The sequence below is a fragment of the Pundamilia nyererei genome, unplaced genomic scaffold, assembly GCF_000239375.1.
Source record: "Pundamilia nyererei isolate P.nyererei 1_Seehausen unplaced genomic scaffold, PunNye1.0 scaffold00476, whole genome shotgun sequence".
NCBI classification, from domain to species: Eukaryota; Metazoa; Chordata; class Actinopteri; order Cichliformes; family Cichlidae; genus Pundamilia; species Pundamilia nyererei.
Window position 1 is genome coordinate 34,963 of NW_005187877.1, and position 16,827 is coordinate 51,789.

Here is a 16,827-nt window from a genome sequence, read left to right on the forward strand (position 1 = left end):
CCCCCCACCCCCACTTAAGATGGGAAATTTTGACTCCATAGTATGTGAGCTGCCATTTATCTGCTGCCACATATGTGACCGCTATTATGAAGTAAAAACTGGCCATAACCGTTATTAGATTAGATTTAGATTGTAGACATCTAAATGGAAATTTTCATTCATGGGAACTAACAAGTAAAATATGGCAAAGGCTTTGATTAAATAGTATAAATGAGTGTCACAAGAAGGATTGGTTGGTAGTTATTTTAATGTAACAGCTGCATTAAACCACACAGAAATCCCGTTAATGGCTTAGTGAAGAGTCTGGCTGACAGTAAAATACAGAAAAAAATGTTAATGACTTTTTTCCAGTTGAAGTGGAGGCAAAGTGCCTGCTTCCTGCAAAACCTCCAAAAATACGAGCAGTTAGACAAACTGTAAACTAAACACAAATGAGTTTATGTGAATCCGGTGCTCAGTTGATGAGAAAGCTCTTTGTGAGGTTAATATGAGCTCATGGGGAGAAGCAATCATTCAAATGAATCCACCATCAGTGTGATGGGCCTTTTGTCTTTTCAGTTATAGTGATATTTCTCTTAGAAGGATTATAAAAACTTCGATTTATAGCAATTTTCAGACCCTTAAAAAGAAGTGAGCAACAGAGTCATTTTCTTATTGATATAACACAAATGTGTACGAGCGTGCAACCCGAGGAGTCACCCCCTGGTGGCCATTGGAAACAATGTTGTTTGAAGGCAATTGTACTTTGGGTTCCTTTTTAGACGTGGGTGCCAGTCCAAGGCTGCTGCCTGCAGAGGCTATGAAAGGCCCCAGTCGCCCACGAAAGCAGTCAGTGACCATCTGGCAACCACCGGTCGCGAGGGAAAAAATGTATTCCTCGACTGGCTGGCAAGTGACTGATGGAAGTTGATGCCAGTCGCTGTGAAATTGATTGCTAAGGCCTCTGTCACACTGTGCTAGAGACCAGTCTGTGACCCCCTGGAAACAACAGGTTGCTAAGGAAAAATGTACAAGTGGTTGGTGAAAAGTTCCTGAAGGTTTCACAAGGTGAAACTGGTAGAGAGTTATATGGTGCTTTGTTTGCTAGCAGACTGGAAGATGGCACTTTTGCCTCACAGCAAGAAGGTCTTGGGTTTGAATCCACCCTCTGGTTGGGGCCTTTCTCTGTGGGTGGAGTTTGCATGTTCTCTCTTCCTCTCACAGTCCAATGACATGCAGTTAGTGGGGTTAGTAGGTTAAGTGTTTGGTGTAAGGTGTAGGGGTTAGGTGACTTGTCCAGCGTGTGCCCTGCCTCTTGCCTCATGGTAGCTGGGATAGGCTCCAGCCCCCTCACAACCCTGAACTGGATAAGTAGAAGTGGATGGATGGACTGCTAGCATCTGCCAGCAAACACTTGCCAATGGTTTGGGAAATGCACATTTTTCCCTAGCAACTAGAGGTCACTGACTGGTCTCTAGGCCTGCATGACCAAGGTTGATGGGTGTAATGGGTTAGACTGCAGCATTTTAGATTTCAGCATCAAAATCCAAACTGAACGAACTCTGTTATTTCTGATCAAGGGTGAACAGTTTAAACGCCACAAAGACGAAATTTATTTCAGTTAAATTATGATACATTCTTTAATATTTCTACTTTACTGATACCAAATTAAAACTGTGATTAACACATCCGAGCTCATTTAACACTTTATCTCCCCTTTTCTGTCTTTTTAGGCACACACAATCATATACACAATAATTTATCATTTCAAATTTATTTCAAATTTTTATCTTTTTTATGTTCATGACATATTTATTTTGTTTCTGTGTCTGGGTTTCTTGGTGAATTGTGAATGAAGAAAATGCTGTGTTTCAATAATTTAAAAAAGTTCTGTTTAAAGTTACCCACGCAACAATATCATTTATATTGTCGAGAGAAGGTTGCGTCACATTCACGCAGCAACTATAGGAGCGCATGGACCATTATCACTGAGCTTTACATGGAATCATTGCAATGCAGGACCATGACCTAATCAACATTAGCAACTGCATGGAAACATATGATGCTTATTTACGTTCCCTACACTCTTCTGTTTTGTCGATGATACTTTGGGCGCGCATTTGTTTTGGTGGTGGGAAAGTGGTGAAAAGGTTGCACGAATGTGTCGTTCTGAGGATGGGAAGTGGGGTGTAGCGATGCGGAGGAAGTACCTCACATGGCTCGCGATGGGCCGCTCGTCAAGAGCCCCTTTGTTTTAGGAGGTTAATGCCTAATTGATACAAGCTTAATGAGAGTGGGCTGTGTGTGAGCCTGGGGTGGAGGGGGTTGGTGGTGGTGGTGGGGGTGCTGCACGGCCCTGCCGTAATTGGAACGGACAAGCCTTGTGTGGTCGAGGGGTGTACGGGGAATGGATTTCTGGGAACGCAAGGAAAGTTGAGGAAGAGTGGGAATGAGGAAGAAAAAGTGACAATGAGTGCGAGGAATGTGGGAGAAAAATCTGGTGTGATAGTGAGAGCATCGCGAGATCATGAGAAAGAAATGTAGTGACGATGGGGGGGGTCTCGCTGTTCTCATGGATGTTTAGTTCTAATGGAGGTCATTGGAACTTTATTGTTTTATGAGCTTCCCATAAATCGCTCGTGCAGTGTACGATACAACAACTGCAGACCTACCAACATCAACTGTAACCGTTCTCTGAGACACCTGTCGTTTCTGATGAGCTGTCTTTTCACCCCCTCTTTCAGTCTGACAGTCTGAGACTATTCACGCAAGAGTCCTCAGCTTCCCTCCAGACAAGCTTTCAGTATGAAGGCTGGAGAGGCATTAAGAGGGAGGAGGGAAGGGGGCAGGAGAGGGGTGCACAGAAGAGACGAGCCGTGCACTTTAGAAACCTTGAAGAATTAGGACTGAAGGCTTTGGAGAGTCTGGGTGGCTGCAAGAAAAGGGGGTTAAAAAAAATTGTAAACGGGTCCTGGTTGCATAACTATAAAGATGAGAGGGAAAGCAAGATTTCATAAATTGAGCTTAAGCTGGGTGTGCTTCAAACAGCCGTGCTAAATGATGATAGAGTGAGTGTGGAAGACTGGAGAGGAGGAACGGTTACAGTACGGGTGAGAAAGACGGGAGGGAGGCGGCTCGATGAACAGGAGTGAGTGAGAATGAGGCTGAGTGTCGGTGAGGGAAGGAGAGAAGGGCAGACCCTCTGCGTTCCCACACTCAGCAGGTTCCCACAGTAGACCCAGCTAATCCCTGTCTTAATTGGGGGAGAATTCCAGCGCACATGTTCCCCTGGAATGAGCAGGGAAACTCAGGGAGCATCTGACACATCAGACAAGCTGCAGCGGCTGAGCTGATGCACAGTGTGCCAGTGCACTCTGTTGGAATATAAACACACCGCCCGACTGTCAGCACATCTGATGCATAAATGCTTTCACAAGTTACACTTTTTTTCCCCCTCCCCACCCTTTTCACTCCGTCCAGCGCGAGAAGTGTTCTCGGCAGCCACTTAGCATCGCTTTAACCACATTCCAAGAGTTAAAATTGTGATTTTATGAATGTTAAAAGCAGGCGTTGGTACTTCAAGACTTTCACGCTTTCAAATGTTTGGGTTTCACTGAATTCCAGGAGCAATTTTTAGTCACGACAAGTTTCTGTGTTACGTCTCTGAGTTTAAGGATGTTTGGCTGCTGGTGATATTGTTGAAAGGAATACACTGAAGCTCCAGTTTGGACTCGGGAGCTAGACAATGCAATAGGTCTAGGCTGCTTCCCATGATACAGTGATGAATGTTTCTTTTTCATTCAACCGTTTTTTCTCAGCATGTGTTTATACACCACTCTGCATTTAATCGTTAGTTATTACTCATCTCTGGTTCTTCTCCACAGTGTGTCTCACCCCCAACTGGTCTCTCTGAGCCTTGTTTCTGCTGGAGGTTTCTTCCTGTTAAAATTGAGTTTTTCCTTCCTACTGTCCCCTAAAGCGCTTGCTCATAGGGGGTCTTCCCAGTGTTGGGCTTTTCTCTGTATTATTGTAGGGTCTTTACCATACAGTATAAAGCACCTTGAGCCAAATAAATAAAATAGATAAAACTGAATTGAATTATTGCTATAGCAGCAGAGGTATGAGAAGTGATTATGTCTCAATATCAGAGTTCAAATACATTTATTTGCAATATAGTCTTCATGTTGTTAAAGTAAGAGAAACAGTGGTTGGAGACCGTGGAGTGACCAAAATAATGGGTGACTGACTGTATTAAGGCTAATGATTATACAGGTGGAGGCCAATACAGGCAGCTGTAAGCGATGTCTGTCTGCGATGCCTCACCTCAGCTAAACTGATAACCAGACCTCCCGACTGGGTTTGTGATGTTGGTACCTGTGGTTGGAGCATTCTTAAAGCAACTAACTGACAGGTGGTCTGACTAAATAACAATATAAATAAATCGAAATATTTGTTCTAGTTTTGCTGAATAGTATTTTTTTGTACATTAGATTAATTACAGTAAATAAATGAGGTCTCTGCTTTTTTTAAAAAAATATCACAGTAATTAACTTCTTTAAAAATCTATTGTTAGAAAGTATCATGGGTTTTTCAGCTAGCTTTCAACTAGCGAAATGCTAGAAGTGCTCATAGTAAGACTAGTATAAGATGGTAAGACTAGATTTTAGTGAAGGATTGTACGTATGAAAAAATGATCACTTGGTACTAGACTCAGTGTTTTATAATGAACCCCCACCACACACGCACACACACACGCCTTTCTGCTGAAGAACCTGTGCTTTCTGCAGGTTTAGTTTTTAAAGCATGACGTTTACATTCACACCTACCTTGCATCGTGTCTGGCTGATGGTGCAAAGGTATTAGTGTAAGGAGGCTTTGAACTTCTCTGTCAAGCTTTGATTTAATTTTTTTCCCTCATTTTAATCAATACTCAGCTGTTTCTGCTCGTGGAACACAATCGACCCCTAACATGAAAGCGTCTGAGGGTGTGCACCACTATTCTCATTTTTTGGATTATTTTGTCTACTGCCTCTCACGTGATGGCCGGCTTCACCCTTCCCTCGAGGAAGGCTGTTCTGAACAACTATAAACACCATTCAACTTAAAGAGACGACCTTCTGATTTTTAGCTTTCCAAATACTAAAACATAGAAGATGTAACATTATGTATTAATATGCCCTTATGTTAAAAGCTGGCTATTTTCTGTGACATGCAGGACAGAGGTTGGAAATCAAAACCTTACACCAAAGCTAGAGAACCTCGAGAAGCAAGACAAAACGACAATTTTTCATTATTTTTTGACTGATATCGACTAAATTTCTGTGTCAAGCTACTTGTTTTTCCTCAGTGAAAATAGACAGGTTTTACAGCCCTGTGCACCAAATGTATCTGCTGACAAATCCTGCCTCGAAGCTGTGTTGGGCAAGAGAACATTGCAAGGAGATACTAGTAACACAACAAAACTGCAGTTTCGATCCTGCCTACCTCTTTCCTTAATAAACAGTTCGAACAATAGGTATAGTGCAATACGTCTCTGAGGAGGTAACCCAAGACAGCTACTCCACGGAGCAAGATAACAGGCGAAAAAAGCCCAAAACAAAATAAAGAGCAAAAGGAGAGGCAGGCAGTGCTGCGCTGCAAGATTAGATGGGAGAAAGATAGAGTGGGTGGGCACTTTGTGAGAGAAGAATTCAGCTAATCTTCCGGGGAAGTTTCTCCCTTTTGTGTTGACAATCAGAGAGGTTTTTGTCAGAAAACCATAATCCTGTTGGTTAATTGGGAGCGTTTAAAGGCCCGGCTGAAAACAGGTGTATTTGTCTTTGGTGGGTCGACCCTCTGTCTGGAGTTTGTTATGAAGAAGGCTGACGTCAGCCGCACGAGGAGGCGAGACAAAGACATCAGTCGTCCTCGCCTAACACCGAATTCTGCTGCTATGTGAGGTTATTCCAGGAAACAACTGTGCAGAAATGCAAGTCACACCTCAAGCATGATCGCATCATAGTGAGAATATTTCAAAAAAGGACACTGTGATGTCATCTGCTGCTTGGCGCGCTCTTGGTTTGAAGCTGTAAGGCTGTCTTCCTGTATAGACTTCGTGCCATAGGACACCAGTCTCAGAATAAGCCTCAAGTGGCCATTTGAGGAACTGCAGCTATTAGCTCCGGCGCTATAGTGATTTGAATTCAGATGTGAATTTTGTTCAAGTGCAGCAGAGGATGAATCCTAATCAGTCCATCTGCCATTTTTCTCGTCTTCCTTGAGCACTGAGTGACCCTAAGTGGCATTATTAAGGTGTGATGTCAGTGTGTGGAGGTTTTTGTGGTTGTACCCCCTGCCGGCGATGTCAGCCCCAGCTGTGTTCAGCTCGACGCGGTGCTAGCGAGCCTTCGCTGGAGGGGGTTGCAATTCATTCCCTCTGTCTTTTCTTACAATACTTTCTTTTTTGGCGGGAAAGCACCAAAGACGCTTCTTTGACCCAACTTGTGTTTCTTTGCGGCAGGGCCCGCCTCCAACCTCATACACCATGTCCACCCTGTCTTGATTGATTTTCAGTGCACATTTTGGAAGGGATTAAAGCCATCTGCAGCCTCTCGAGGAACAAAGGGTGCTGCTCGCTCTCCACCCTTTAGCACTTCAGAGGGATAACATGGGCAGATAAACATGCTCTTGCACCGCTATACACTTGTTCTCTATTTTGCTTTGACCTCTCAACCCACCCAAACTGCCCACTCCACGTTTTGTCTCCCAAATGTCGCTCCACTCTGTGGACTTACCAGTTTTTCCAAAGTGCTCAGTGCAGAAAGATCGTGATTTAAAAAACACTGTTGCATGTTGCTGTGGAGGTTTTTCCATGCATATATCAGCATGGCATGAAGTGAAGTTTCCTTTTGGAAATCACCTCTTCCAGCTGTTACGGGGTGTTATGGGAACAAGAAATTGTCAGCTGGGAATCTGGGAAGCCAAAATGTGGTCATAGAAGTCTACAAGGACTCATCCTCAGCTGGTGCCGAGCTGATGGAGAGGCAGCAGGAATCACAACCACCGAGTCAAACAAAGAGGTGGATGGACCAAGTTTTGTATGAGCTAATGTTCAGTTACCGTGAACTATGGAACAACCATTTGCATCTGTGGGAAAATAAAGCACATTGAAATCCCTGGCTGTGTCTTCATCACTTCTTTGACCACCTAACGTGTGCAACAGTGTAACTCATCACCTCAGCTTATACACCAGATAAAAAATGTAACAGCCTTTGGGATAGAGGCCGAAGAGCTTCAGAGGTCATTTAAGAGCCTTCAGCGCCGTTTGGCACAAAGAGACTGAGGTTTGAGATCGCTGTCAAGTGTGTGTCAGAGCATCGCAACCACTGTTTTGGATCTACGACAGCACAACAACCAGCAGCTGTGGACCCAAGTTATGGAAAAGATTAGATGACGAACCCGTGAAAAGACAGCTCCAGCGAGGGGAAAAGGATCCAGATGAAGGATTAGTGTGAGAAGCCGCACTTAGAGATCTGGCAGCGAGCGTACCGAAAGTTTGTGTAAGAAACGCAGCTGATGATCTGGCAGTTACACAACCACAGAGAGAGAAGCAAAGCTGGTTTCAGCTCTAATAAATAGCCAAAAACAAAACAAAGAAACAAGAAAAAACTACGTTATAACGCCGTAAGCAGTGCTGTTGCATATATTTAGGCCTTATGTTGCGATTGTGTCAAAAATCCCCAGAATCATTTCACATTAGGAAAACTACAAAACTACCTTCGGGGTTAATTTTAAGTTTGATTCATCCTCAGATTTTTTTTTTAAAGCTGGATAACAGGAAGAGCTTGTGCTGAGCCTCAGCAGTGGGTGGGGTGTTCTGCTGTGCCGTGTTTGGGCGCACCTTTCCCCCCGTCTGCACTCTCATCTCTGGAGCTTTGTCTCCGGCCACTTCCCTCTAAAGTCCGCACCCTGGAACACTCTCCCACTGCTTTGGATTCTCCTTTCTTGAGTGCTTCCTGCTTTGCTAAGCTGAGCATTGAAGGAGTCGCTGCCATCAAAAGAGGATATTTGACGACAATCCCCAAAGTCTTATTGGGATTTTTTTTCTGTTTGTGTGCATTTAAACTGAGCAGTGTAACTGTGTTGTGTAACTGTGTCCTTTTAAGGGGTTCAACCTGGGGTCACAGACAAGTGACAACAATGCAGGAAGTTCAGCTTTGTCAAAATGTCACATGATGTATAGGTAGGGAATATAATTTGAGTGCTCTTTGTTTTGGCTTATCAGCTCTGCAGCAGTAAGCTCAGATGGACTGAAGGGGAGGGGGCTGAGTATTTTTATGTGTGTGTGTGTGTGTGTGAAGAGCCTGGCAGCTCGAGGCCACCCAGCCAAAGGATGTTATAAAGGGGCACTGAGGCAGTAAATGGTCGGGGAGGCTGGAGGTTCACTCACATCAGCTCCTGAGACAGTGGCGCCAAACCTGTGCCTTTCTACGGGAGTGCAGCCAGACGTGGGAAGCATTCTTTTCAATTAAACTTAAGCACCAGGTTAATTCCCCCAGCTGCTCTTTTCCACATGGCTTTACAGCTCACAGTAAATCTGAGAGTTTTCTGGAGGTGTTTATGCAGCAGTGATCACAGTGATTCCTCATCTATCCATGTTCCAAGCAACTCGACCTCTGAGCAGAGTGGAAAACACATTGATTCGACTGTCTCCTCGTGCACACGCGGTCAGGATAAAGCAGGCGACTGTGTGGCACCTCAGCTCAGCCGGGCCTGCCGTGCCACTCCCTTAATGGCAATTTATTGCTTCCTGTCCTGAAAACGGGAGGCCGAAGACAACAGAATTCTTCTCGCTGTTTTTCGACCTTCCCTTCCCTTCCCTGTCCAAATACCCTCAGGGTCCCAAACAGTCCCTAAATCTCTCCACCCTTTCAGGCCCTCTCGCTCTCTTCGGCCACGCCATTTGTTCTGCGCTTTCAGGAATCTGATTCATGAGCACTTGGAGTGACTTATGTTCTGAGAAAAGGTAGCCACGGAAGAAGCCTTACATGCTCTAATGGAGGCTGACCAGTTTTAATGATTTGGTTCTAAGAGGATTAGGGAGCACGAAAAGCTCAGTAGAGTAAGAAAACCTTAAAAAGTTAAAGAAAAACACTCAAACACACACATCTGAAATCTGCTTTTTTAACAGAATATTTTAATAACACAGACAAACATAAAAATAATCCACAATACTGAGACAATACTTTTTTCATGCTTTTGTTTCTAGACTTTCTTATGAACATATTTACAATCACATTATATTCACATTTACACACAAAAATGGCAGTGTACGCATTAAAGGCATACCGTGTCAGCAGATTATGGTCATTTGGTACGAACCCCTCCTCCTTGCTGATATAGTGCACATCAGATCATTCTTTACAGAACTCATTTCACACATTAAATGCATATTTTATTGTTTTCTTGAGCTAGCCTGGTCCAACCAGAGTAATGTCCTTCCAATGAGAGGTTTTTTACTTTTATCATCAGTGTATGAAGTTTGCTGATTATAAAGAGTCGAGTAGCATTTACTTTCCATCAGTATGTGAGAGCAGAAAGCAGAACGCGATAGGACAACAGTCAGATTTACATCTGCTTTGGCAAGACTCAAGCAGCTTTGCTCTTTACGTTTAAATACTCTTCAAAATCAAAGGCAGTCCAGTCAGCTGTAGTTTTGCAGAAATATTGCATGCAAATTAAACACGTCTTATCTTACATGACTTATAAAGTTTGCGTCTCCTCACGGAAGCAGAAACGAATCTCAGACAGGCTACAATAGGAAGGTGCTCTCAGCACTATATCGAGCTGTGAAACCTGCTCGGGTAGCCATAGCTTTGTTACTGTTGTACGTGCTCGCATTTATCTGAACATATATTAAATTCTCAGTTGTTTCACTATGCTACATATAGTTGCTTTTTTTTTTTAAACATTTATTTGGTTTTCAGTGCTTGCAGCATCACACTTTCTAGATCATTCCCTTTCATTCAGTGCAAGTTGTTTTTAATGTTTCTCTTAGCGTGGACTTATATAATCTCCTTCATAAAACTAACACTGAAGACAAGTATCACATTGTCCTGTTATTATCTGATAAAATACATTATGAATAGACCGCAGCAACACCTGTGTGGCGTACGCTCCACAGGATGTCAGCTGATAGCCTTGAGCTTTTTATAGAGCTTTTCTTTTTTTCCCTAAGTTTCAATGCGATGACTCTCAGTAGGCCTGAATTAATGGAAAGCTTTTTCATCATTACATCATTTTACTTTGACCATCTTTATGGCATCACTGCTTAAGCTTCGTTTCAGCCGTGTCCCCCCTCAGTGTCACGAAAACCACTGGGCTCTTTGCAACAAGTGACCGCGTATTGCACTGAAATGGTGTCTGAACAGTCCATTTCACTCCTCAGGCCTTTGGGAAGGCTACGCGAGCCGACAGTCGCCCGTCTCGGCTTCTTCCCGAACGTGGAACAGGGCTGAGTTTGGCCTGGCGCTCAGCACAGCTTCCAATTTTGCGTAGCAGACGAGCTGAGTTTTTGTCTCAGTCTACGGGCAGCTCGCATGGTATCTGCTGGGCTGCTTTGGCTACGGTGTAAGCCCTCTGGAAGTCCTTGTAGCGCGGAGCGCAGCCCAGCCAGGCCTCGCCGAAGTGGACTCGGCCGGTGAAAAGGAAGCTCCCGGGTCCGGGTTTGACGCCACACTGGAGCAGAGTCCTGATCTCGCCCCGGCTGCTCAGGCGGCTGTTCCCGGTGAACAGTGTGTACTTCTGGCGAAACACGCGGGTGGCGCTGACCTTGATCACGGCCGCTCTTAAGTTCTCGTCCTCCTCCACTGACTTGATGTTGCCTCGCACCACTGCAAATTAGGAGGATATTCAGGTTAACATTAAAGCTCATTTCCAGAATAATTATCCAATGCATGTTTTAAGCCTTGGTTCAGAGTCTGCGAGCTACCAACAGATAAAAATCCTTAAGAAGTCCCTGACCTGCGTACTAATCAATGAACTTTTGTTCAGTCAGCTCTACTTCTCCTCAGCCCTTTACAGCTCAATCAGAGGCCTGCAGATTAGTCCACTACTCCTTCTCTAGGGGAGTGATGCTGGATGTTAGTCCACTATGGTGCCTGTGGGGGGGGGGGGGATTTGCTATTTCACCTTTAACCTTTCCGTTTTTTAAGGGAACATTTGGAGGCAACGTCTTTGAGCCAATCTCACGTCATTAAGATGCAGAGGTCTGGTTTGATGTATATGTAGTGACTTACCAAAATCACTGGTGCAAACAGCCATCAGAATCTCAGTGTTGTTGCAGGGTCTGCAGGCGTCTGGAGGGACAAAATAAAGAAAAGAAAGCTGGAGCCATTTGGTGACCTTAGACAAGACTCTCAACTCCTGAAAGAAACCTGTAGGCTAATGTGCTTGAAATCAGGCAGTGCATTTGCAGATCACATGCAGAGGAATGTGATCCAAACCATTAACTGTGCAAAAAAACCCCCAAAAAAAACCCCCAGCAACAAAGGGGAGAAAAACCTGTAACAAACAGCTGCTACTTTTCCAGTTGGCAGCGGAGGTCCAGAGGAGCTGTAAGGTGTGAGGCTCTCCTACCCCAGGCCAAATGAAACTTCCCCCCGTAAAGCCCTTCAGGGTGTCTGCAGTCACATCTCATCAAAGCCTAGACAGAGGCCAGGGAGAGGGGGGAGGACTTCAAAGAAGCCCGATCCAACTTCTTAGAAAATCCTGTACTTTTCTGTGGAGGCTTGACAGCTTTTATTGAGAACTAAAAAATACTTTAAAAAATAGTTTGGCGCCTTACTAAGACACTAAGATTCATAGCGGGTTTTACTGATCAGGCCCAGAAAAGCTTCAGACCAAAACTGTTTGCACTGATTCAACTGTGGAAAAAAAAAAGTTCTGGCATTTTTTTAAAGTTCTTGTGGTTCTTTGGAAAACCTCTTGATAAATGAGATTCCTTCCTCTCCAGTCCACAGCACCCCCCACTTCCAAACCTAATCAGTGTGTGCCCGTGTGAGTGTGAGTGTGTGTGTGGAGGGGGGGGGGTAAACTCCTACAGACAAGAGGCAACTCAACAAAAGAGGGGAGCATCTCAGCTGGGCAGAGGCCTCCCTGTTGCCTAGACAACGGCAGTAATCCCAGAATACTCATGCGCCAGCCATTCAAAGGGCTCTGGACTCTGGAGAAAGCCCCACATACTGGGCTTTTGTACCCCTCCTCCCCACTTCACCGCTCCCCTTCTCCTACTTCAAACCCTTTGGGGGAAAAGTTTGGCCACTTCCTTCTCTCTGCACGGCCGTGGAAAGTCCATGCAGACCGCAGAGGCCTGTTCCCAGTTATGAATCATCCTCAAAGAGGATTTTATGGGGTAATAATATCGTCAGTGGTGAATCACAAACTCGCATCTGCCAATTTTACAGAAAGGAAACAAAAGACCTTTTACAGATTTAAGAACTGCATGCAGCTAAAGTACTATTTTGGACAAACCTGTGAACTTTAAGGTGTTACGCAGCCACTCATGGAGGAAATGTTGATTCATGAACACAAATAATATGAAGAAAGGTTCAAGCTTAAGCAAGACCCTCTTCAGCACCAACACGGCAGACCTCGTGCAACCTGCTCTCACCTACTCACCTTCAGTGCTAATAGGGTGGGAGTCCAGGGACAGGCGAGCTGTCCAGTCCCCTCTCAGCTCGTAGCGAAATGAGGCGATCCTCCTGCTGATGTCCTGATGCGGTGTAGCCTGCAAGAAGAGGGCCACCCTCTCCCCAGGCAGGCGGCTGAAGCAGCGCACCCTCGGCGGGGGGGAGGATTCCAGGCGGTCTCCTACCAGGAGCTCGAGGACCCCATCTCTCTCCAGGTAGAGCTGGGCTCCGTGGAACTCCTCAGAGGGCTTGACGCAGGCAGTGATGAGCCCAGAGCTGCTGCCGCTGGGGCCCACCACCATGGAGGGCAGGCGCGGAGACAGGGTGAGGCGCAGGGCTCCTTTGGGATAAAGCCAGTCCAGTGTGCCCTCGGAGCAGTGGAGAGAGATCTGCTCCACGCTGCCCTGCTGCTGGGACAAACCGCTGTGAGCAGGAGGAAAAGGGAGAGGAGACAAGGTTAAATAAAGTTTTTTTATGTAGTTTGTTCAGGCCAAACTTTCCTGAAACATCTGCACACAGCTGCAGGATGGAGGGAGAGGGGATTAAATGTGATCACTGCACATCAGCAATAAAAGTTTGATGTCTGGTGAATAAATGTCATTAAAAGTCAGCTTTAGTTTCAGACAAGGCGCTGCCTACTGGCAGATCTGCAGAGATGATGACCCTGAGTGGCATCTACACTCAACTGTAGTGTTTAGAATTTATAAATATATGTAAAAAAAAAATTTATATATATATTGAATACTGAAAACATGTCTGTAGTAAAGAGCAGCCTCCAACAGCTGCACGTGTAGTGTATATTTTCTCCATGCATGTGATTTAATCTTTCAGTCTCCTGCCCGTCTGACCCTGCGTGCCTCCCGCAGACACCCCAGAGGCGCAATCGCAGCAGAGCCCCGCAAACATTTAAACTGCACCACAGTGACAAGTCTCGACTTGTCGCATTCACTCAAACACCGACCACACGAACAGGAGGCACCTGTAAGCGTCTCTGAGCGGTCATTTTTAAATCCTCTTTTCCATCATGCCCAGTGAACACACACTCACACACACCACAGATCAAATGTGAAATACTTGCCTGCCTCTCCAGCTGCATTGGTCTTCGGAATAGTTTGAAAGGCTCACGTGGAAAAGGCAAAAAAGTAAAATCCACACTGCGTAAATCCAAACCCCAAAGCCGGGCATGTTGGATGGATGATGCAAAGTAAGGTGGAGGGGAAAAAACGGATTATTCCAAACTGCCGATGTCCTAAATCTCAGCGAGTAAAAAAAAGGCTATAAAACAAATAATAATCTACCTCTGATAACCTCCATAACTTTCTACCCTCTTATCCTGATGCGTATGATAAGAGAATACAGCTTCTGCACTCTCCGGGGCCGATGTGAGCGTGGAGGTGCGGAGCTCTGAACTTATCCCCCCTCAGGAAAACTTCACGGACCAATCAGAATGCAGCGACAGAAACTTTAAACCACTCGCCCAGCAGAGGGGGCAGGGAGGGAGGTCTGACCCTGAGAGTGAGTAACTGTATGCAAGGATGGAACCGAGTAACAATTCACTATTGTGTCTGCATACAAGATACAAACGAACTGGCCTGAGTGAGGAGTGAGTGTACAGAAAGTACTGCAGTTTAAAAACACCCCACCCCTCCTCCTCCACACACGACTGAGAAGTTTATGACCTCCATTAGTTTCACTTCATCCTACATCGTCACTTCTGCTTGTACTTCATTTAATATTTAATATTCTAAATATATATATACATATGAATAAAGTACGTTTTTAGTGTATGTGTAGCTCAGAACAATGCTCTTACTTTTAAAGAAAGCTCTGCAGTTTTATTTCTCGGCCGAAGAACAGACACAACTCATGCGAAGTAAAAGTCGGCGGATGGATACAAATATCGATCATACCAAAGCTGGTTTTGTGTTAAATTTTCTTTTTTGGAAAAGAAAAACTATACCTCAAACATGCACCATTAACCTTTTTGTGTTGACTGCAGTGCCTATTTTATTTATAGCTTATAGCACATTTAAACAGCAGAAGAAGAAGTGACCCCAAATTCTTTAGCGACATGCGTATTTACACAAAACCCAGTTTCAAACTGCACGGAAAGCTGAAAGGTGTGTTTTGTTGTGTTAACTAATTATTGTAAATTAAAAAAAAATCACAGGGGTCATTAAAATGTGTTTGAATTTGAAAATGAATGATGATTTATAGATTAGAAGTATACTGGCCCTGTTTTTACTTGGCACAGCACTGACGTTAAGGTCAAATATTTAAACGAGGCGGGATAAAAACTTGGCTAAAAGAAACATAGAAATAACGACTACTTTGTGAACGAGTTGAAAAGCTTGGTTTTGTGCAAAAAAAAGAAAGAAAAATCCCACTTTGTGGTGAAGCCATGGTTGTAAGATTTAAGCAAACACAGAACATGTTTATTCAAAGTTATAATTAAGTATATTTGTCTACTAAAAGCCTTTCAGTGCTCTGATTTATATTGTAGTTCAACCCTGCCCTGGCCCACTTCAAAGACCTCTAAATGTGCAGCCAATATGTAACACCTACTATTATAGAAGTAAATATCAGTTCAAACAGGGCAAAAGGGCAGACGTGCAGAGTAGTTCAATAACGCTGCCCTCATTTTCACACATATATGATGGTGATGAAGATCTAGCCACCTCTGCTGGTTGTGCCCTCTGCCCTCACCGCCCCCCCGCCGTGCTTCTCTTTCATGTCGCGATACTTATAACCAAATCAAATATTCTTTTGTGCCAGTGCTGCCATCCATCTCCCTGAGCGAGTAGCTTTCTGTGGAAGTGCATGCATTCTTGCGCCCCTGTGTGTGTCTGTGTGCGTGTGTGCGCGTGTGATAAATGTCTAGACCCCTCCGATGGAGTTATGACAAGGCCTCAGAGCAACACAAAGGCACATGTGCAGAAATCCAGCTGCTTTATTGTCTGTGGCAGGACGGAGCTTTGCTGTCTGTCGGGCATTTCAAAGGAGCAGAGTTTAAAGCACAAAGCGATGGTGGTGGTGGTGAGCTGGTGAAAGACACATGGATATATTTAGTACCTAAACTTCAAACTTCAAAGACGTGCCACTGCATCCACGTGTGCACAGTCAGGTTTGCACACTTCCACATGTACATGTCTGTTAAAACAAAAGCTACACACACGCCTCGTGACCTTGTTATGACCTCAGCTGGAGTTACATCCAGCCTGGATCACATTCAGCGCTTTTATGTGATGTGGCTATATGTGGTTTTCTTTTTTTCTTTTTTGATGTGCAGCACTAAAATAAAACCAACAGCGTGAAATAACTCGAGCTGTGTCCAAAGCTAAGATTTTGGCCTTTTGATTTTCTCTCTGTCTCCATCACATATTTTTAAAGTAAGCACTTAACCTGTGCGGCAAAGATGTGGCATTACTCGGCACGCCGATTTCACAGGACCCTTGTGTTTGACGCACACAGCGAAAGAACAACAAATTACATAAGCTGCAATCAAACCGTGTGAGCAAGTTACAATTAAAGGTCACGTTGTGTACGTGAACCGACCGACCTGGTTGCTTCCGTCCTGCATCCAGAACAATGCCATCTTTGACTGTAATGAAACACTGCCTGTTTGTCCTCATACTTTAACCACTGAACCAGATTCCCGCAATGGTTCCTCTCCCTTCTCTCCCTCTCTCTGTGCTTCTGCTGCTGCGTTCTCACCAGCATGCCAATGTGAATGTCTTCAAACAGTGCTGTTGTATAGATACGAGACTTTGCGTGCATGTGTTAGTCCTGTGTCTGTTTGCTTGGTAATCCTGTACTCCTCTGTAAGGGGGGACTTCCCAAACACAGAGAGGATGTAGTGGCAGTGTGGTGTTAGTGGTATTTACGGGGCCTTGACATTCTGTAACTTTCTCTCACTGTCTCTTCTCGCTGCTACGGACATAATGACAGGGGTTTAAAAAAGAAGACGTGAGCAAGAACCACGTAGATGATGTCATATTGGGATTCTAGTGTGAAAAAAGGGGCCTACAGATTTACAATAGGAGGAAAGTGAGTGTAAAGTAAGGATAAAGCCTGTATAAAAGCAGAAAGACACACAGCTTAATCGACATCTTACAAATTTATACAGCTTTATCACCACTTTCAACTCGTTTTGATGACTTTGATCATATTGGAGCACCAC

At 44.5% G+C, this 16,827-nt stretch overlaps 1 protein-coding gene across 1 annotated transcript; it reads right to left on the bottom strand.

Annotated features, from left to right (window-relative positions):
• Positions 1-9,390: 9,390 nt before the first annotated feature.
• Positions 9,391-14,017, bottom strand: metrn (meteorin, glial cell differentiation regulator). Its single transcript, XM_005753885.1, has 4 exons — positions 13,726-14,017; positions 12,637-13,070; positions 11,256-11,315; positions 9,391-10,850 (listed from the first exon to the last, which is right to left on the bottom strand). The coding sequence occupies exons 1-4, from the start codon at positions 13,830-13,832 to the stop codon at positions 10,537-10,539; spliced, it is 915 nt and encodes a 304-aa protein (XP_005753942.1). The 5' UTR covers positions 13,833-14,017; the 3' UTR covers positions 9,391-10,536.
• Positions 14,018-16,827: the final 2,810 nt, after the last annotated feature.

Excerpts from the sequence above, each read along its gene's own strand:
- metrn (XM_005753885.1), bottom strand. The coding sequence starts at position 13,832 with ATGCCCGGCTTTGGGGTTTGGATTTACGCAGTGTGGATTTTACTTTTT. Across the intron at positions 11,316-12,636 it reads CCACCCTATTAGCACTGAAG|ACGCCTGCAGACCCTGCAAC; the intron begins GTGAGTAGGTGA and ends TTGTCCCTCCAG. Across the intron at positions 10,851-11,255 it reads TGTTTGCACCAGTGATTTTG|TGGTGCGAGGCAACATCAAG; the intron begins GTAAGTCACTAC and ends CCTAATTTGCAG.